This window comes from Telmatherina bonti (assembly GCF_933228915.1).
Source record: "Telmatherina bonti genome assembly, chromosome: 8".
In the NCBI taxonomy this organism is placed as follows: domain Eukaryota; kingdom Metazoa; phylum Chordata; class Actinopteri; order Atheriniformes; family Telmatherinidae; genus Telmatherina; species Telmatherina bonti.
In genome coordinates this window covers 24,024,083-24,044,702 of record NC_136626.1, presented here as the reverse complement: position 1 = coordinate 24,044,702, position 20,620 = coordinate 24,024,083, and the positions used below count along the sequence as shown (strand labels likewise).

At 36.9% G+C, this 20,620-nt stretch overlaps 2 protein-coding genes across 2 annotated transcripts; one reads left to right on the top strand and one right to left on the bottom strand.

The window, feature by feature from the left end:
- Nucleotides 1-7,194: 7,194 nt before the first annotated feature.
- Nucleotides 7,195-10,305, bottom strand: LOC306759828 (C-C motif chemokine 25-like). Its single transcript, XM_079245569.1, has 5 exons — nt 10,256-10,305; nt 9,811-9,900; nt 8,062-8,179; nt 7,748-7,862; nt 7,195-7,654 (listed from the first exon to the last, which is right to left on the bottom strand). Exons 1-4 carry the CDS (start codon nt 10,263-10,265, stop codon nt 7,748-7,750), a joined length of 333 nt encoding a protein of 110 aa, XP_079101695.1. The 5' UTR covers nt 10,266-10,305; the 3' UTR covers nt 7,195-7,654.
- A 5,055-nt stretch (nt 10,306-15,360) lies between these two features.
- On the top strand, nt 15,361-20,602 carry gclm (glutamate-cysteine ligase, modifier subunit). Its single transcript, XM_079245339.1, has 7 exons — nt 15,361-15,619; nt 17,134-17,196; nt 17,829-17,913; nt 18,580-18,636; nt 18,730-18,932; nt 19,116-19,230; nt 19,768-20,602. Exons 1-7 carry the CDS (start codon nt 15,482-15,484, stop codon nt 19,935-19,937), a joined length of 831 nt encoding a protein of 276 aa, XP_079101465.1. The 5' UTR covers nt 15,361-15,481; the 3' UTR covers nt 19,938-20,602.
- Nucleotides 20,603-20,620: the final 18 nt, after the last annotated feature.

The window sequence follows — 20,620 nt, the reverse complement described above, 5'->3', positions numbered from 1 at the left end:
TAAATAAAGCTTGACTCTTGGGTCAGTTCTCATTTTAAAACCACTTTCAGTGAAATAGCTGCTCCCAAACATGAAGTGAAACTTTTAAAACTGGTTATTTCTCCGTCTTCAGCTTCTTTTACATCTCGCTTGTGCTTTTGCCCTTCAGGGTTCATCAGTGTGTCTCAGCCAGGAATCTTTCTTTTCCCATTACTTCCAAGTCAAAGTTTATTGCCAGTTCTGTCAGTGTCTGCGTACACCTCCTCTTTAGATGTAGATTTCGTAAGCATGTTGAACCCTCCATCCTTTGCCTGTTCATACATGAATGTGCACACATTGTATCAGCAAGAGCTGGCATTAAGATATTATCAAGCCCCAGCTAGTGCCAAAAAGAAGTTTTGACTTACTGTTTATTTAGGAAGCCTGTTCTTTCTCAATGTCATTTCCTTCATTTCCTCTTGAAAAACATCTAATCTGTAGAGCTGTGTACATAAATATGGCTAATACTGGGAGAGGTTTCCATTATTAATGTCTTTTGCCACTGGTAGATAACAGACCTCTGCTTGACCTAATTTTAAAAGAGGTCATTTGTCAGTACTGTGTTTTTTTGGGCAAATTTGAAGGCAAATAAATCATATAAAGTTGAATAAAAGTGGAAACATCCATTAGTGTTATTGTTTGAGTATGAAATGTAGAAATTTGTTCAAATGGAAATAAAAAATGGACAGTGAAAGTAAATCCCAGTTTGTTCTCACTATTTCTTGTCATTCATATGTGATAGTTTTCTCAGTTCACACCTTTACCCAACCCTCTGACAGTAAGATGTTGAGCTAAGAAATGCACTAAATTACTATGCCTGCAGTTGTTTGCTGTGCATTTGGCAGTGAAATAGTTGCCTTGAGCTCTTATTGCCAAATGCAGATTGTAAAAACACAGTTATGGTGATTGCCCAATCTCCTTTTCACTCAACATCCTTTCTGGCAAATGAAAGTAGAATACAGTTTAGTAGAACAAAACTTAAAATGCATAATCTAATGTCAACTCAAGCAATCTTAACATATTAGTTCACAAATTCCCCTGAAAAAACAATCATGTGAAAAGCTGTTAAATTATGTAAAATCCTAAAGTCCAATTAGTTTTTAGTAAAGAATCCTTTAAATCTAACATAATTTCTATATTTTGTGATTTATTCCAGTCTGATTTTTATTTCTATGTTTGAAAATTATACAAAAGGGGATTTATATTTCAACTAAACAGCTGTCATACTTTATAGTTTTAAGTATAAGATGGGATATATTGTGTTCTTCATAATTTAGGTGTGACGACATCCTAAACACTGGACCTCTAATGATTTAATAATAAAATCCATGATTACATTATATTATTTTTTGTAGTAGTTAGTAATGTTTGCTTTACACTAAATCATTTTAATGTCCACTGGGACTAATTAGGTATTTTTCATCTTGACAAATACTGATGAACCAAATCTTAATCTTATTTTTAAATTCACCATGTCAGCTGGGCTGCATGAGAGAGCCGGCCAAGTTATAATGAAGTTGTGCACATAGGTCACAGTTTGAAATCATAATTAAACACTGTGAAGAAGTTCCAGTATGTCCTTAATGTCTGGAAAAAATTTCCAGCAATCTGCAGCAATCCTTCATCACTGGTTTCTCCGTTTTCCATTGTACAGTTTGGAGCAATGTTCATCATCTTCAGTATACATCCAACTAGGGCCATATGAGTAATTCATAATGCTTGTTACTTAGACGTTTCACAACCTGTTTTCCTTGAGGACCCCCTTCACAGAAACACCGAAAAGCCATGGACCCCCCCACCCCACCCCAAAGTGAAAACAGGTGGTTGTTGTTTTTTTGCTTTCAAAAGTTAGATTTTCACCTTAAATGTTGAATTAAGTTTCATCTGTCAATAAAGTCAAAGTTAAGTTCACAACATATCGCATCACTGTTTTTTCCTAAATGTTCAGGGGCTCAGGGGCACCAGCGCTTTTCAGGGGACCCCCGTGGGGGGGTTGAGTTGGGAACCACTGACTTATAACCATACAGCTCCATACTTTTTGAAGTCAAAGGTACTCAAATTTGTAGATGTGATTAATTTTTAAACCTAAATATTTATATATAAACTAGCAAACAGACTAAAAATTTTGAGCCTCTTTGCAAGAACACCAATGAGAACCTCTTTGTGTCTGCTGTGAAGCTGTGGAGTGGATTATGTGAAGAATTAAAGCAGTGTCAAAGCAAGGAACAGTCTGAAAAACAACTTTTGCAAAACACAGAAGAACAGAATCACTTTGATCAGATACACTGGATTATTATTCTTTTATGTTATTTATTCATTTAGTTTGTTTATTTGTTTCCTGCTTCTTTATTTGCATGCCGGATCTTCTTCAACACTTTGGTCTTATAGAGATGACAGCTCATTCAGGTCAATTTAAAGCTTTTAAATTTGAAATAATGTGGGTTTTACACATATGGTATCCTTTCTCTACCTCTCTCTTCACCTTATCCTTCTTAAGCCGCTTACCTTTGTCTTGATTCTCTGCTAAAGAAGCCTCTTTCATTTGTATAACAAATCCTTTATTCATGTTTATTGGAGCATGAACACTTTCTTTCTCTTTTTTTCCACATAGTTTGCACGCAAAGGTGTTTTAAATCCTGCAGTCATTGTCTGTCATGACCTAAAAAGACAAGATGTCAAATAAAGCCCAACTGGAGCAAGATCTGGCTTGTTTCTGTGTTTAATTCTCATAAAAAACATGAGAGCCACATCAGCTTCAGGCAGGCAGGACTGTATCATCAGGTGATGTCTTTTTTTAACAGCCATCACAAAAACTTTTTCTCAAAGTGAGTCAGAAGGTGAGAATCACCTTCAGGTCGTTAGGCAGGATGTCTTCAACATTATCTGAGTTATGATAAAGAGTATCTGAATCCTACTCGATAGAGAGGACTCTTTCATTGTTTTCTGTGTCATTGTAAAAAGGCACAACTGTGGGAAATTGTTTCCTTCATGGTCTGGTTTGTTTTTCTGTGTCGAAATATGTATGGCCTTGAATTTGCCTTTATTTTCCCACTGATTATCCCATCGCTGAAATATGTATCCCCAGCTGAACCCACTGGTTCCTCTTGTTACTGATATTAAACATCTCATTTCTCAGAATTTCAACATGAAAGTCTAAATAACTTCTGACCTGCACTGAAGTATAATTAGTAACTGTGGGTGAATATTATAAGTGCTGTTAGGACAATGACCATGATAGAAAGCACCTTCACATGCAGTTGTAAAAGAGACAAATCATGAAATTCACAACTGTAAAGGTTTTGTATTACAAAGCGTGTGGAAAATTGGTGCCAAGTTACAAGAAAAACTGAAAGATGTGAAGCAGACCAATAATCACCAAAGTAAACAGACATTTTCAATAAAAAACAAACAAACAAAAGAAGATGGTAAAAAAGTTAATTTGAAGTTTAACAAACAGAATCTTAAACGTTGGTCTTTCAGTCCTTTTCTTTGGTTTTTCAGCCCAGTTTCTGATCAAAACAAACTGACACGATGAAACTGACGTGTGTTTAACTGCGCTGGGAAAGCAGCTGGATTTGTTTTTATTTCATGCACTTTTGCCTTTTATTGAGGCAACAAGAAATAAGAGGATGAAAACACTTCAAGTTCCACAAAACTGCGGTTTACACAGTACAAATCCGAGCCCGTAGACCACCATGAGGATCTGAAGTTGATGATGACGTCTGAAGACATTTCACAATCTATCCATCATGTTCTAATGACTGACGCCCTCTGGGAGTGATAAGATTTGCTTAAGTTATACAAGTATATTCTAACATCCAGATGTCTATAAGGCAGCAAGGGTGTGGCCAAGACCCCAGGGAGCCCAAAAAGCCTATTTTTCAGAGGACCAATAACTTTTTGATAATATTGATGATAATGGACGACGGATTTAGATTATTTGAAAGCAGAATATGATAGTAAAAAGGATGTGATTAAATTTGATTAATTTATCAAAAATAAACTATTCTAGTGCTCTACAGCATGTTCTGTGTTTCTCTGATGATGCATCATGTGGTAGAAAACCCATCTTGTTGCAATGAGAACCATGTTTTGAACTTTGGCCCTGTGGTTTCTCCAGTTGTGCAAGATTATCTTCAAAATCATTTATTCTCATAAAGAAACAGGCAGATTCTTTCAGCCCAAATAACATTTAATCCCTCATTTTATTGGGAACATGCAGAATCATTATATGAAGAAATCAAATTTAAGATCACAGGACCAGAAAAGTGGGAAAATGTGTAATCTGTATAACTGATACAGTCAAGGAGATGTAGTGAAAATCTTATTTTTCCATGACTAATAAGTGTAAAGTTAAGAAGACTACACAGAAGAAGGCAGCAAATACTTTAGTAAATCTACTTCAATTAATGTTACTATATGTGGATTTTGAAGAAAAAAAAATGGTGAGAAAAAAAAATGCCTGTAATCTTAAACATAAGAACATCCTGCACTTTAACGTGTAACTTAGAAAACTCTGGATAGACTGCATTTACCTGTGATACTGCTTCCTGTCACCAGACAGGACATTAGTCATTGGCTACGTTTACATGGGAGCTTTATTTTCTTCCATTCCGAATAAAAGTTAATTCCACATTAAAATGATGAACCATGACCATGTAAACACTTAATTCCTAATGCAAATTTCTATACGGAGTTAAACTTCATTCCGATGTAAGTGGCTGGTTTATTTGCTTTTTAATTCCGAACTATTAAATTCCTCTGTCATGTAAACCTTAATTCTGCTCTGAGTCAATTCCCACACAGAGACAAGAAGAAATGAATGAAAAATGAAGTAAATGAAACAGAATCTTAGATTCTACATTTGTCTGTTAAATTCATAATAGAATTAAGACTTTAAATTAATACAAAGACCTTTAAGTTTCAGGCTCGGCTACAAAAGCAAACATTTTCAGGATGAATGTGAAAATCCCTTCGAAGTGATTCAGCTGATAAATATCTGTTAAATTATTGTACCATATGTAAACATTATTTCTTCTCTGATAAGGAGAACCAGAAGGATATCTGAGGTGTTAGTCAGTCCTGGCAAGGTCCCTAAAATGAAGATGTTTGTACAGTTTGGCACCATTTGCTCTGAGAGGGGGACCTGCGGGTTTAAAAAGGATGAGATTACAGTTATACTTTCCTTATTGATAAAAGCTTATAGTTAGGCTTGCATGGAGAAGAATTACTATTCCTTTAGTTATGCCACCACAAGTCAAGGCTATTGTCAAAAGTCCCATGATGCACTGACAACCTTTCTACATTCGCCCCTCTCCAATATTCACAATGAAATTATTTTTGCCATTAACTTGTTTCGGGTGTGTGTTGAAACCTCCTTCTTGTACTCACAGTCCTTAATCAGTCCTGGAGGCTGGATCTGCTGGAGGGTTTTCTTGTTAAAGGGTAATTTTTATGTGGATTGTCTCCCTGCAGCATTAAAGGAAAAGAATCAACAGAAGCATATTTTATGTAATCTGTTGGTTTCTTGTGCCACATGTTATTAAATAGCTTTATATGAACACAATTATACTTAACTTTAGTCATGTGAATCATCATAAATGTAATCAAATTATTTGTTGGATTCAGTTTGACTGTATAATTTTTGAACCCTGTCTTGTCCAGCATCCCTGCAGATACAACAGTGCTCTGTGTGTCAAATTGTGCATGACAGATTGGCTTTACCAAGGGAGACGTGTCACAGCTGCCCCTTTACTTTTTAAATATTTCTATTTCTTTTATTATTATTATTCTTATTTATTAGCTCTGATACTAAACCGGACAGGAGAGACAAAGGAAGAAAGTGTAAAACAGAAAGTTAGAAAGGAGAGCGAGTCAAAAAGAAAGAAACTTAGAAGGAAAAGTTGACCCAGCTGCCAAAATTACAACAGTATCCACAAAAATAACATAAGCCAATATAATTCTACAGAGATACACAAAGAAAGTATGATAATCATATAACAAAAGTGCAACGAACAATTATCGAAAGTACCTGCAGAGAACTGTACGGTCATCCAAACAGCAGTAACCACCTGAAAGCAGATGGAGATAAGAGCATCTCACGTGTGAACTTGCATGGGGAGGAGCCCCAGGTCCAAAGGTCCAGCAGACCCGCAGAGCACAGAACCCAGGACAGCCAAAGCAGAGAGGGCAGAGAACCTACCCAGCAAAGAGTACAGGAAGGCTGCAGCAGGAGCCCCCCTGCAACACAGGGCAGGGGGGTCGAGCACCTTCATTCAGCCATGCAGTCCCCCTCCACCGCTCCCTCCAAACCCTCTCCCAACCATCCAAAGACTGAATCTTTTAAAAAAAAAAAAATCTATGAAACATGTTGTGAAGTGGCTCAATCAATAAACCTGACCTGACCTGATTAGTCTCAACAGCATGAACAAGATTAGGACATGACATGTTTGTCTTGTTATTGTCTTGTCATTCTAGAAATATTGAAAACAGAATTAAAAACATATGTGTTGTTTAGTTAAACCTCAAAACACTGCATTATTATCATGTTGTTACTGTGACCTGTATGAAAAATATTGTCATTAATTAGTATTAATATTAATATTATGATCCTGTCTGCAAAACCAATTAAACTTAAACTCATGAAGGGAAATCTTCTGAGAATGACATCTTCTGGTGATATCCACAAAATTTGACACATTAAGGGCTGTTTACTTTATCTGGAGTTGGACTCAAAACATCTTCCTGCTGTGTGAAGACTGAATATTATCTTCATCACATAAGAACATTTTCAAGAGATCACTTCAATGCCAGCAAGACAGACATGAAAAGTTTAGAAACAATCCTTTAGTCCAGTGATGTTGGACTGCATGTCTGGGGATATGGTTCCCTTTAACTTTATTATCAGTGCAGTTATCATCAAGCCAGAGAAAGCTGGCTCTGTGAGCTGTGGGCCGATCTGTCTCAAGAGCCTGTTTTACTGTGTTGACAGATGGATCATGCACTCAAGTCATGGCTCACACTGATGCCAAAAAAACTAAAAGAGAGATTATTGGACAGAGGCTCAGTCTGCTTTCCTTTACTTGTATCAACAATTGGCTCATCAGATTAGGGTTGAGCTGATTTAAAACAGCTTAATGAGAGCTTTTTTTTCTGATTAATAATTAAGACGCCAGATTTTTGTTTACATTTGTTCTTTATTTGATGCAGGAAAACCCGAAGTACAGTTAGAGTGCTGATACAAAATTATGAAAGTCTGTTGTATATATATAAAAAAAAGCACAGCTTATCACTAAAGTGGTTTAATTTTTTTACATTTATGTCACGCACACACATTTAATCACACTTTAAAGCTGCCAAAGGGTGGCTCATTCCTCAATCGCTCGACACATCACAGAGAAGTAAACAGTATCATGGTCATGGCTCATATGAGGGACTGTTTTTTCTGTACTGGCTATAACTTTGAGGATACGGCTTGAGTTACAAAGAATAGAGCACAAGATTTACATTTTCTGTCAGCTACAGGAAACATCAAATCAACTGAAACACAATTCAGTTGGTTGAAAATGATGATAATGATGACAGGGCGTTATAACAGCCGCCTTCTTCTCTCCTCTCAGGTTTCTCTGTTTGAAGCCTGTAAAGACACATGCCAACTGATGAGTGATTGGGATTGTCTGTAAAGTATCAGATGTACATCACTCTGAAAGTATATTGCGTAAAGTTTTACCTAATCCCTCGATTTCATTTCCATGATCCTCATCTGCTCTTGGACCCAAGCTTCTTCTGGATTGGCACAAAAAGTCTGCCGCCTCTTAATGCCACGCTTTCTCATATACGTAAACCTGCGCACAGAAACAACATTATTTATCTTCATCGAGCTTTCTTCAGAAGCTCACAAATTTCTAAATTTAGGTTTGGATCAGTTGTCTGCTCTGCTTCATGAGCAGGCTTCTGCTTTTACTGTCAGTCTTTGCCAAATTTAAAACATGAAAACAAAAGGCTTCGATGAAGAAAAGAAAAAGGACAAAATTTAATACTCACACAACGGCTCTGATGTTGCAAGCACCATCTGTTTCCTGCATCCTGTAATCCACAATGCTTTTCCTTATACGATATCCAACTGATTTCACATAGCCGAGACAACAGTTGTCAAAGGAGCCTGGAGAGAGAGAAGACAGAAAATGTTATGCACCAACCCCTGCAGGCTCTTTCTGCTAGGAAAAAGTTGACCATAAGAGTTCTTTGTTTTGTTTTTTTTTACTATGTTTAACAGAGATAAAAATAACAGCAGGGTGGACCATATCCTGATGTCAGACAACTACTTTCTCTCTCTTTTTTTTTTCTGTAAATAGCTTTGACTAAAAAAGCATTAAAAATTACTTCTAATTACTAATTTCATGCTACTGAAACTTAAAGTGGCAAATCCTATTAAATTATGCTTTGCTTAATTAAAATTTCTGATTAGGTAAAACTGACTGTTACACATTTGCAAAAAGTGAATTCTTATTCTTGGCTTTATTGAATATTTGTAAAACATCTGGCGCGAAGCCAGCGCTGTCTGGGAAACATTCCCCCTCACACACTCACTGTGGGAAGTTAAGTTAGTGAGCGACTAACAAATAACAGAAGTGAAATGTTTTCAGGGTATGACTTAACACACACTGAAATCATGAAAGGGATTTACATATACATACATACATACATATATATATATATATATATACATATATTTATATATATATATATATATATATATATATATATATATATATATATATATATATATATATATATATATATATATAGAGTTACATATACATATATTTTTTTAACTTCTAAATTATGTGAATTACATCGTTTAAGCTCCTCTATTCAATAACATTACATATCTGTAGAAAAAGAAGAAAAAGGTAAACCATTTCCAAAATCTTTCCCTACCTGACGGTTAGCTGCTCAGTTAAATATTTTATCCATACAAGTTTTTATAATCAGGCTGAACTAAATTTTGAAATAGCAACAAATTTCTTGTTCAGTATGAAGTTACTTTTTATTTAACCTTGTGCTATTTTCCCTGCAGCTCTTGACTCTGAGTTAACCCTGGACTAACACTCCTCCCCCTGATGCTTCAGGTTACTTCTGCTTCATGAAGACGGACGGCAGCTCTGATAGCTCTGCATCCCGGGGTTATTTACATAAATTATTTCAGTTTGAAGGAAGTCAGCCGTATTTAAATACCTTCAGGCTGTTTTTCTTTTACTGAAACATCTTATGAGTATTTTAACTTATCTATTAAAATATACTTAAACAAATCCTGACTTTTGCTGCATTTTTCCTAAAAGCTGCTAATTTCTTTAAACTAAAATTGTTCTCTTATTTTATTTATTTATTTTGTCAAATTGATCTATAAAACTAACTTTTGGCAGAAAACATATTGGAATGAAGGGTTGTGGTGAAACGCACTGAGCAGAGTAATTAATCACATTTTAAAGAGGTCATTTTCTCTCTGGTTTGCCAGCTCTCCCTGGCTGGTAAAAACAATGTGGCTATGGAAAACAGCTGAATTCAATATTATGTTAAAATATGTTTACAAGAAATGTTCTTCAGAGTCATAAAACAAAACATTTAATTACACTCAAACCAGTTTCTTATTGTTTAAACTTATTACTGAAAATACGCATATCTGCAGTCATGATTTGCCATGAAAGAAGAAACCGTTTTATTCGCAGTCTAACTGAATTTGGAATAAAAAAAATCCTTTCTCATATGAGTGTAATCTAATCTCACGGATACCTTGGGCGAGACTCAGGTACATGCAGGTGAAGATCAGAAGGAAGATGAGAGCGTGATTCTTCATGGCTGCTGCTGGTTTTGTTGTTCCTTCTGCAGAAAAACAGAGTAAATTTTAAAAAGAAAGTCTGACAACATCTGAAGCTTTATCTGAAGTCCACCACCCTCTTTTATGATCAGATATTTTCCAATAAAGACTTTATCTGCGGTCCTATGCCAGCAAAAGGTTTTGACCCCTGATCAAAATCTTTCTGTCTGGTCCCCAGCTGTGTCCAGATGTTTCTTCTTCATAACACTCTTTTCTTATGCAGAAACCAGTTAATATTGAGTTACAGCTTCACCCCACTGACATCTCTGACATCATACCAAACTCATTACAAGTTTATAAAATCAGGATTACACAAAACAAAACAGAAGCACAGTCTTCATGCCATGCAGAAAATCCTACCTGTTCGCATTCAGGATTTCACACGACGTGTTGAGGGAAAAGCTTTGCAGCTTCCAGTGGCTCTGCACTTTTATAGCCCCCCCTTTCTGACTTTTTACCACACCTCCTGTGAACAAGCCAAGATTTACAATCAGAGTAGAAGTGCAACAGGATCATTGTGTCCCTTGAGGCTTTTCTTCTAGTTTTTTTTCTTCTGTTCTTTGCAGTTTTTGGCTTAAGAAAAGTGAGTGCCGATAAGTGAAGCTCTCACGCACACACATCAGTACCACCCAACTGCATCTTATGTAACCGATACTTTGACTTCACCTCCTTCCTCCAGCATATAAATATTTTTGAAAAGGTAAGTTTTCTAAAACACTGCTTTCACATCAGATAACATCTTTGGCCTGCTATCGTTATTACTGTGAGCAAAGTACAGGTAAAATGCCAATCAACGTGCAATCACAACAGCTTAAACAACCCCCCTCATGTCTGCACATGTCTATAGTAACGAGGCTTTGCTCGCTTTAAACTGATAATGGATTTGCATGTGAGCTTCTTATCTCATTAACGGAAATTATATCTAAAAATATCAAAACATGTTTTACACTAGAAAATGCAAAGTGCTTTGCAGAGCTGCAGGTTGAACAACTCACAAAAACAAATCAAACTGAAGTCATGAAGATGTGTGATGTCCTGTTGAAGTTGATCTACTTCACTACATCTTGAACTGATTATTGTCATCAGGTCCCTCTTACAGCTACAAACATTGGCTGCCAGGCCCGATTGTTATCTGATCTGTATTTTCTATGCTCCATTTTTTCTGCACCGCTGTCCAGATGTATGGTGTTGCTGCAAATTTAACGTGATGTTACTGTTACTGACACAGTGATGTGATCACTTGATTAAAATAATCTGATTATCAAATAAGTTCCTCTACTGAATTGCAAATCAGAAAATGTGCATTCATTTGTTTAATAGCATTTTATTGCAAACACATTCTCATTGTGGACTACAAAAAAGAAGTGGACATATAAAGTGATGTATTGCAACACTGCAGCTGAAACAAGAGACAGCACTTTCTTTAGTTTTGGCAGTGAAATGTGTCCTGGATTGCAGGAGTAGACTCCTGCTCTGCAGCTGGTGCAATAATCTCCACGTGAAGCCTGTTCTGCAATCATGTGCCTTCAAATATCCTGCTTGTTTATGTTGTTCTGTTTTTCATGTGTTAACCCCTCTGGTGTATTTTAAACAATCTGTGAACCTGATGAATAGTTTTCAGCAGGCTTCTGCTTGTCACGCTAATCCGACCCCCCTCACTTCTCTCCTGATGCCACCTGGCCTCTCCTGCTTCTCCCGAGTCTTTGGTACTCAGCCCACAACTGTGTACCTCATTCTTAAAAATATCATTCAAATACTAATCATGTTAGGATGATTTGATACCATTTATTTTCTTGGTGACCCTAAATACCCTCCAGCTGCTAAAACATCCTGAATTCTAGCACAAATAGAAAGGACTTCATTTCTTTTTAAATGTTATCTTGCACATCTGCCTCTGTTATTCTGTAAATGTAAATATGTTTTGAAGAACAAACCAAAGCTTTATGTGCTCATTGTCCCTTTGAGCTGATGCTGTGTGCACAATAAATACTGAAAGTGACTGTACATTAATCTGGATAAGCATGTCTACCAAATATTCTGCTTATTTATGAGTAAGATGAAGGTTTTACAACTTTACGTGTGATGCATTGCATAGTCAAAAGTGTAAAAATATCCTCAAACACATGTTGCATTTTGGAACATCTCCCTGCTGGACCACAGCTCTGTCTGTGTTGTCATAAAAGAAGCAGTTTTCGTGGAGATTTGTAACCCCGACTCACAGGGATTTCCTGTTGTTGAGCAAGAAAATAAGTGAGGTCAAAGTTTTGCTGCAGTCAGAATTACAAGGGTCAGGGGTTTGTGCAGAACAGTCGCATTTTTCTTCCTAAACTGGAAAAGAAACTCTGCTGTGACCCGACTCTGTGCTTGGAAGTGCTATCTTTTCAGAAAAAAGGAAACTAACTTCATGCAGCTTTGTTTTGGGATCGCTTCCATTTAGAAACAGGAACAGCACTCCTCCATTACAGAACTAGTTGCTTCTGAGTTTTTGTGAAAACATTAAATAGAAATATGTTTAAATCTTGGTTTAATATAAACTCCAAACCCCAATTCTACTGTAAAGCTTTGGGATGTGCTGAAGTTTTCCATATCTCATCCTGTCACACGCCTGGAAACATATGCATACTAAAGGTTCAGCATCAAAATGAATGAATGAATGAATGAAAGCTTTATTGTCACAGAACTGGAAAAATAAAATGTTCTTCCAGTACGACCCATCAGAACAGGATCAGGCAGACTAAGGCAGCAGACACATGCACAGCACTTGCAGCACTTTTTAGTGATCCACTAAAGCGATGGTGTAACACAGTGAAAGATTTGCTTTGTAACAGTTTATTTCACACATCATTGACTGAATATGCCTCTTCAATGTTTAAATTCTTCATGAAAAAACACTGTAACAGTTCATCACAGGAAAAGCACATGAACTGCACTGGAACTTATTTTTAATATAATTTATGATTTTATTGTAAAATTGTTATTTGTGTTGTCTTTTATGTTTTTTTGTTTTTTTTTAACAACATCTGTAATGCTGTTTTGTTTTTTTTTAACAACATCTGTAATGCTGTTAATGTTTCATTTAAAGCACTTTGAATGGTCTTGTACATGAAAAGTGCTATACAAATAAACTTGCCTTGCCTTACTTATGAATCAGGGTGTTGGAGTTTATACAGTGACATGTTATCTGTGACTTTTGTGAAGCGTTTTATTAAAACTCCTTTTCACCATATCATCAAATACTGACCTACTGTACTGTCCAATTTAAATATGAGAATGAATGAACTAATCGTATAGTTTTTTAAGGAAATGTGGAATTTAAATAATTAACAACTGAGTTCTGTTTTCTTCCACATTGATAACAGCGTTTATTTTGAAGACACGGAAGAAAGAAACCAATTGGAAAGATAAAAGATTACATTATCAATTAAATGTAGTAGTAAATAAATGAGAAAATAAACTAAAACCAGCTATTATTGAAATAATAGCAAATGTGAATGCCCACTTATTGAACTATGCTAAATGATTGAAATGAAATTGCATAAGTATAATAAATTGAAAAAAAAATTGAATTTTTTTTTTTTAAATTTGCCCCACATTGGGATTAACCCATGAACTCCTGTTTTGAAGCACATTGACTTACTCACTACACCATTAGTACTCTTAGTCACACTTTGGAAAAAGCGTTTAAATGTTTTCCAATTGGGATGAGATTGCCTTTTTTTTTCACTTCCAGCAGGGTGCATATAGCAGGATTGCAAAAACATGTGTGAGGTTGAACTAAACTGCAGTAAAGATGTGACAGACTTTATTGTTCAGTGTGAAAAACTTTTTTTTAAAAAAGTTGCTTAAGATTTATCAAAGTGTTGAAATGTTGCAGGGAGGATTGTTGGAACAATTCCTTCATATTTAACCGTGACATTTGCAAATAAATTCCTTTGCTCCTTGAAGTGTGCAGGTAAGAGTGATAGTTTCCTTTAAACAGCCTGCAGAACTGTATGCCATCACACAAACAACTGCTGACACACAACAATGTAAGTAAATGTTAAATACTGTATTTGAACCAGTGCCTTGTATGTGTACCTGTGTCCAGGTGCAGAAAATGGACCAATCGCTGAGCTGAATTCCGTTTTGTCCAATCACAGGAACAGATTTCAATACATTGACAAAAACTTGAATAACTTAAAAGGTTTAAATGTAACAAAGACCAAAAGTCGTAGAACATATCTCCTGAATGGGCTGAAGAGTTTGATACTTGAATGGTTGAAGTGAGACAAACGGTGTAGGAGGTGTAGCGTTTCAAAGATTTTGCAGGAAAGACACTGGGGACGGGAAATTGATGAACCGGACACTGCAAACCGGTGCAGAGCTCTGAAATCCTGTTGACCAATCACTGTGCTGAATTTTTGCAACGTCCACTCCGCATTTGGTTGGGAAGATTTTCATCCAATCACAAGGCTGAATTTATTTTTACAAAATGCTAAATATCTAAAAAAAAAAAAAAAAAAAAAAAAAAAACTACAAAGATTTAAAGAAAGAAAAAAAATCGTAGCACACATGTCCTGAAGGAGCTGGAGTTTAAGATCTGAAAGATTGAAGTGACTTGAATGGTGCAGGAGTAGTAGCACGGCAAAGTTTGGCAAAATAATAATAAAAAATGGCCGAACAGAATCTCAATAATGTGAATGCCACATGAATAAATAGGTGACTGCATCTCATCCAACAGCCCACTTGCTCTGGTGCTGCACTGGTCACGTTTCCGGGCTGGTTAAATGATACATTGGCGCCCTCTAGTGGTTATGGCTGAAAGTGCAGGAACCAGAGTCCGCTCTGGCAAGCCTTTTTAACATTTATTAGCTTAATGGGATATGTGCTTCAGATATCTGTAATTAATTTTTTTTACTAGTCACAATAATAATTTTAGATATCTGTTTTTCAATTAGTCCTAGTGAGAACTAGGACTAATTGAATTAAAGATATCTGAAATACATGTCTAGCCAAGCTAATATATGCTGTAAGTGACCACTTAAAAATGGTAAAGATTTGTAGACACCTGAAACTTGGTTCTTACTAGTACAATTGTATTCTTAGATATCTTGAAATTTAGGTTTTTCAAGAAAAAATGTTATAGAGGATATTTTTAAAAACAATTTTCACTAGTAAAGAATGTAATTTTAGCTAGGAAAAATCTAATGTGGAACTCTACCTAAAGTACTACGAGAGGAGTGTGCTTTGAATAAATGTCAAATTGGCTTGCCATAGTCCGCTCCGGTGAGCCAGTCCATTCATTCCCGCATCATCCAGTTCTCCACACCAGCTTTTTACTGGACTGTAAACGACACCTCCATGTGGGCGTGGCCGACCGGCTTTACTACTGCCATACCAGCCACTGAGGAGGGACCAAAACCAGCAAGTTAGTCCACACTGACTGAATGCAAGTCATCCTGACCACAACATTTTTTAATAGCGGAGGTGACTGCTTGTCCAGCCGCTACAGAGACAGTCAGACAGCTTTTGCTGCCAGCCGCGTCATTACGGAGCCGCACGCCTTGTTTGGTTTAGCAGCTCGCTAGCTTAGCAACTGGAAACCACATGGATCTCCAAAACACCAACATGAACACCGAGGCAAAGGTGCAGCTGAATCACGCCAAGACTCTCAGACTCCACACCGGGAATTTAGTCAACCGAAGCCGGATGAAAAAGAAATGTCCAGGCTCTCCCAGCGAGGAGGTGAGAAATTCCCAGTTAGCGGCGGTGGTTTCACCCTCATGTTAGCTTAGCCTGTAAGTTCGGATACCTGGTCAGCAATAAAACGGCCTGTGCAGCTTTACATAAACAAAACAATATATAAATGATTTTCAGTAGTTTGTGAGAAAATAATATTAGTCTGTATTAAATATGTGGTGTAAATAACTTTATCCTGACGTGAACAGCATGGTGGATGGTTGTAGATGTGATGATCTGGTACATATACAATACTACATATCTGTAAAGAGAATGTGTTATGTCATATTTTATGTAAATACGCGTCAAATGTTTTTTTTCTTTAAAAAAAAAAAAACACAATATCTCCCATATTGTGTATGGTACATATACAATACTAAATATTTGTAAAGAGAAGGTGTTATGTCATTTGTCATTATGTCATAGTTTATGTAAATACTCCTCAAATGTTTTTTTTTTTTTTTCTTTGAAAACGCTTTCAGGTTATGAAAATCTCAACCAAATAAAAAATTTATTTGGTGACGTGTACATACTTAAACTTACCTTTTTTATTTGTTTGTAATGTTAACTAATATAATAAAGCCATTTTAGGACAAAATAGAAAATGACCACAGTACACACTCAGATCTTGTGTAATATCAACGTGAGATTAACTTAATACAGAAAATTCCTCATGTTAGTAGATGCAGGTAGTTTAATAAACAGCTGTAACAGTTGATCCATTAACAAAGTAGTTTACAGTAGGTTTGCCTTTGACTGACTTGTCAGATCAGATGGACATCATGTTCGATGCAGTTATAAAGAGGTGTGGTGGCTATTTATTAAAGAGGATTGGTCCTAGTGGGTGTTACATTTTGAGCTCGCCATTCATTGTCCCTGCAGGTCTCTACAATGAGAAAGGGCAGTGTGTGTGTTGTTGTGAACAGCTATAATAAAGGGTAAAGGTTAAAATGAGCACTTTTCTATAGACATGCAATGTTTTACTGAAATGCAAGTAGATATTGTCTCTTCTTTAATGGCCTAATTTAAAAACATGTTGTACATGGTGATTGTTGACTACATAATATTTTTCCACTACATTTAACAGCACCAAACAAGCTGTGCTACAGTGTTAAATAGTTATAAATCTTTCTATAAAGTCTGACAGATTATATAACAAATAACAACACAACACAACGCTGTTCTTCCCATATGATCTAAACAACTATTGCAGCTATCAGTCATGTCTCTATATGTAACCCTTTGTAAATACTTGGATATTTCTTGGTAAAACATGACAAAAAAAAAGTAAAAATCTTTTCATGAGAACTTTAAAGCATTATTTATTTGCTTTATTTCCTTATTATTTCCTTCTTTTTACATTAAGAAGAAAATCAGCTGGACTGATTTGTTATTTAGACAATGCCTTTGTGCAGTCCTGATGTTTCTGTCTGGAGTTCAGCTCACAGATCCTTCATGAGAAATCTGCACGTCTTTCCGACAGTATTTTAATATTACGCCCTGTTTGTTTGATTCTTCAGCTTCGAGACTGCATTCAAGCCACGCTGAGTGACTGGTTGTCCACGACAAAACCATCATCTACGGTGGGTAGACAGCTTTGATGTAATGAACACAGGGATTCACCCTGATAGAAGCTACTGGTTTTATGTGTTTCATCACTCTAACAAATGTGCTGCTGTCCTATTGGGTCAGTTTGATCGTAATGTTTGTTAAAGTAAAATAACTGTAGTGATGAACATAAAAGGAGGCCTGCAGGCTTTCTGAAAGGAAGCTGTCAGAATGAATGTTCATGCAGGGCTGCCTGCCAAAGGCGCCAGCCCAAATGCGAGTCTGCCTGGTTTGGAAGGTGGGTGAGGGTTCAAATGCCCTATTGGTTAGTAGGTTTTGTCGATTTTAACTTTGATTGAATTCCTAGCAAGTAGTAGTCTTTGGATAATTTGTTTCTTTCAAACAAATATGAAGCTGAAAACAAAAGACCAGTCCTGAGTTCTCTCCTGCCCTGGACGTTTTGCTGGGCTCAGCTAATCTCAGCTTTTATCACCACACCCACCGGACGCAGACAGGGATGGGGGAGGTTTGGATGACTGAGGTGGGGGGTGTTTACAAAACTGTAAAGCTCAAACGATGCATCTCCTGTGCTGTCATTTATCTAGAACAATTATGACTGAAAAACTAACATCCCTGGTGTGATTAGAGTGCTTTTCTTGTCTTGCAGGACCTGCAGGACACACTGGTCTGCTCCATTCCTGAAGCGACAGATGCTATCACACCTGAAGAGAGGGAGGAAGTCAAGGTTTCAGGTCAGTGCTTGTTATACTGTCTACATAATATCTGTAAGGTAACTCAGACGGTACAGTTATTTTACTATGTTGGCAGGAATTAGTTGTAAATTAATTAATCTATGTTTTAAAATAGCATTTTTCTCTGCTCAGATTCTTCAGCCTTAATGGTCGGGATTGTTTTCATATATGCAGTTTTTTAAATTTTTTTTATTGGTATTTCATGTCTGCTTCTACAAAATGTTGATATTTTATCTTGAACATGTGATGCCCCAGAGAAGATTAGCTCTCCAGCATAAGTTGCCATGGTGATCCTATGAAAGTATGCCACAACTAACTAATTATACCATGGTCAGTAACCATTTTAATGCCATTAATTTAGAATATATGCACAGGTAGATTGGCGAGTTAGATCACTTGACAACAGCTGATGATTATATAAAAAGTACATTGAGGCCAAAATAAATTAGTTCCTATTCTTGAGCATATTAAAAAGATATTGTAAAAGATGCACGGCTCGTCGTTGTTCAATCCTTACATATAAGAAGATCAGTCTGAATCTCTGAATAATGCAAAGCTTTAATAAATGGTTAAATTGTTAATAAATGTTGAATAAATATATTTAAACCTGCCAAACTGGACTATCCACAGTAAGAAGGAGGGTGACATAATGTTTTTTTAATGCAGTTAAGCTCTTCCTGTGTGAGTCGGGTCAGTCTGCTATCAGAGACGCAGTAGAGATGGGTGAGTGTGAAATCTATACAGCAACAAAATGAATTAAATCCTTTTTTAAATGGACTTTCTGTGACACATCCCTGATTATCTCCCACCCCTCAGCCTGTCAGACGCTGGCAGTGTCTCAGCTTGACTCAGTTATCATAGCTCCACCTGGACCTGTGGAGGGTGACAGCCAGACTCTGGCACACCTGCAGCCAGCGTGGGAGGAGCTGGAGGCTCTGGTCAGGAGTCAGCAGATTGCAGCCATCGGCACCTCTGACCTCGACAAAGATCTGCTGGAGCAGCTCTACAACTGGGCTCAGGTAGGATAAATCCTGGTATTTAACTCACTCCATTTGTTTACTTGGTATTGAAGCTGAGATGCTAACTCGGATGTGGAGAATTTTCTCTGTTCAACCTTACTGGGCTGCTCACAGATCTGGCAACTTCACCTGCTGTTTAACAAACTAAACCCAGTCACTGACCACATCCCTGTCCTGGAGCAGGTGAAGCCCAGCAGTAACCAGGTCAACCTGGCCTCCTGCTGTGTGATGCCGCCTGACCTGACAGCCTTCGCTAAAGAGTTCGACATCCAGCTTCTCACACACAACGACCCCAAAGGTGAATTGCTCTTAATTTAATTTAAAAAAAAAAAAAATCTAGATGCTTATTTTGGCTCATGCTGATGCAGCTGATAACATTTGGAGTTGCTAAAGTATCACATTTACAATGTTGCATGTGTTTTGTTCAACATATTATAGTGTGTGAATTTACTTCACCACATGTACATGCAACACTTAGTTTTACATCTGTATAAATGTAAAGTTGCTACAAAACCCTATACTTGTTGATGCAAGGCAAAGATGGATGACTGAACTTACACAAAAATGCAATGAAACGTCATTCAGGATCTCATCTCTGGCTGTAGTAAAAGTATCTGCTCGCCTTTGTCTTCCTCGTTCTGGATTACTTCCATTACCTACCAGGCCTCCTTCCTCCGCCCTCTTGCTGTTCCATCTTCTTGCCTAACATTTCTAATCTTTCATTTCTGATTACTGTTTAAAATAAGAATAGCTTAGGTATGGCTTCTGCATAATGTAAGCTCTACATCACACAACTTGAGATTTTAGAAATCTTTTGATCATGTTTTTTCCACAGAGCTGATGTCTGCAGCCACTTTCCAGGAGGCGATGCGGGAGGGAGCCCCGGGCCTGATCGTCACAGACTGGAGGCTGGAGTGGGTCCTGCGTTACTCCATAATTGTCAAAAGTCGGGGGATCATCAAGTCTAAGGGCTACCTTGTGAGTGCAAGAAGGGAGAGCCCGTAGCACTCCAGCAGAGAAAAAAGAAAGACATGGATGAAGCCATTTCCGTCTGTTTTCATTCGCACACACAACTTGCAAGATTGTAGCTCTGAATTATGGATGCTGCCAATCACCATGAGTCTTGAAGTAATTTGATCTTCCCGGTAAGGTGGAACCTTCCTCAGCTATGTTTTATTCTGAGTAACATGCAGAAAGCCTTTATTATTGCCTCAAAGAGATCAAGAATAGAAGTGATCAACTCCAGAGTTAAAATGTCTGAGATGTTGACTTTTATTGTCAGATCAGCTGTTTGTAAACAGAAAACGTTTTGGTCTGAGGTAGAGGTCCATCATGTTCAATGTAAAGTGCCTCACATCCATCAGCTCCCTCTTTTTCTGCTCTGTCTCCACCGTGTCTTTACCTAAACTGGTTTATATAAAAGCATTGAGGTGACACAGGAGAAAACTTTTGAAATGAATTATAATGACACATCTACAGAAAATCAATTTTATTCATTCAGTTTGGATTAGTTTTTCTTTTTAAGTTGTTTTGCATTCCTTTGAGAAATATAATGCACTTATCCAACCCCAAATAGAGAAGTGTAATAATGACTATGATTATAAGTAAAGATGTGGTTGAGTTGTTTTGATGAAAAACTTTATTTTATGAAACAATTGTTTTTCCAAACAGGGTCCAGTAGTTACTCA

Excerpts from the sequence above, each read along its gene's own strand:
- gclm (XM_079245339.1), top strand. The coding sequence starts at position 15,482 with ATGGATCTCCAAAACACCAACATGAACACCGAGGCAAAGGTGCAGCTG. Across the intron at positions 18,637-18,729 it reads CAGAGACGCAGTAGAGATGG|CCTGTCAGACGCTGGCAGTG; the intron begins GTGAGTGTGAAA and ends CCCACCCCTCAG. Across the intron at positions 18,933-19,115 it reads AGCTCTACAACTGGGCTCAG|GTGAAGCCCAGCAGTAACCA; the intron begins GTAGGATAAATC and ends GTCCTGGAGCAG.
- LOC306759828 (XM_079245569.1), bottom strand. Across the intron at positions 8,180-9,810 it reads GTACCTGAGTCTCGCCCAAG|GCTCCTTTGACAACTGTTGT; the intron begins GTATCCGTGAGA and ends CTCTCTCTCCAG. Across the intron at positions 7,863-8,061 it reads TGCAACATCAGAGCCGTTGT|GTTTACGTATATGAGAAAGC; the intron begins GTGAGTATTAAA and ends TTCTGTGCGCAG.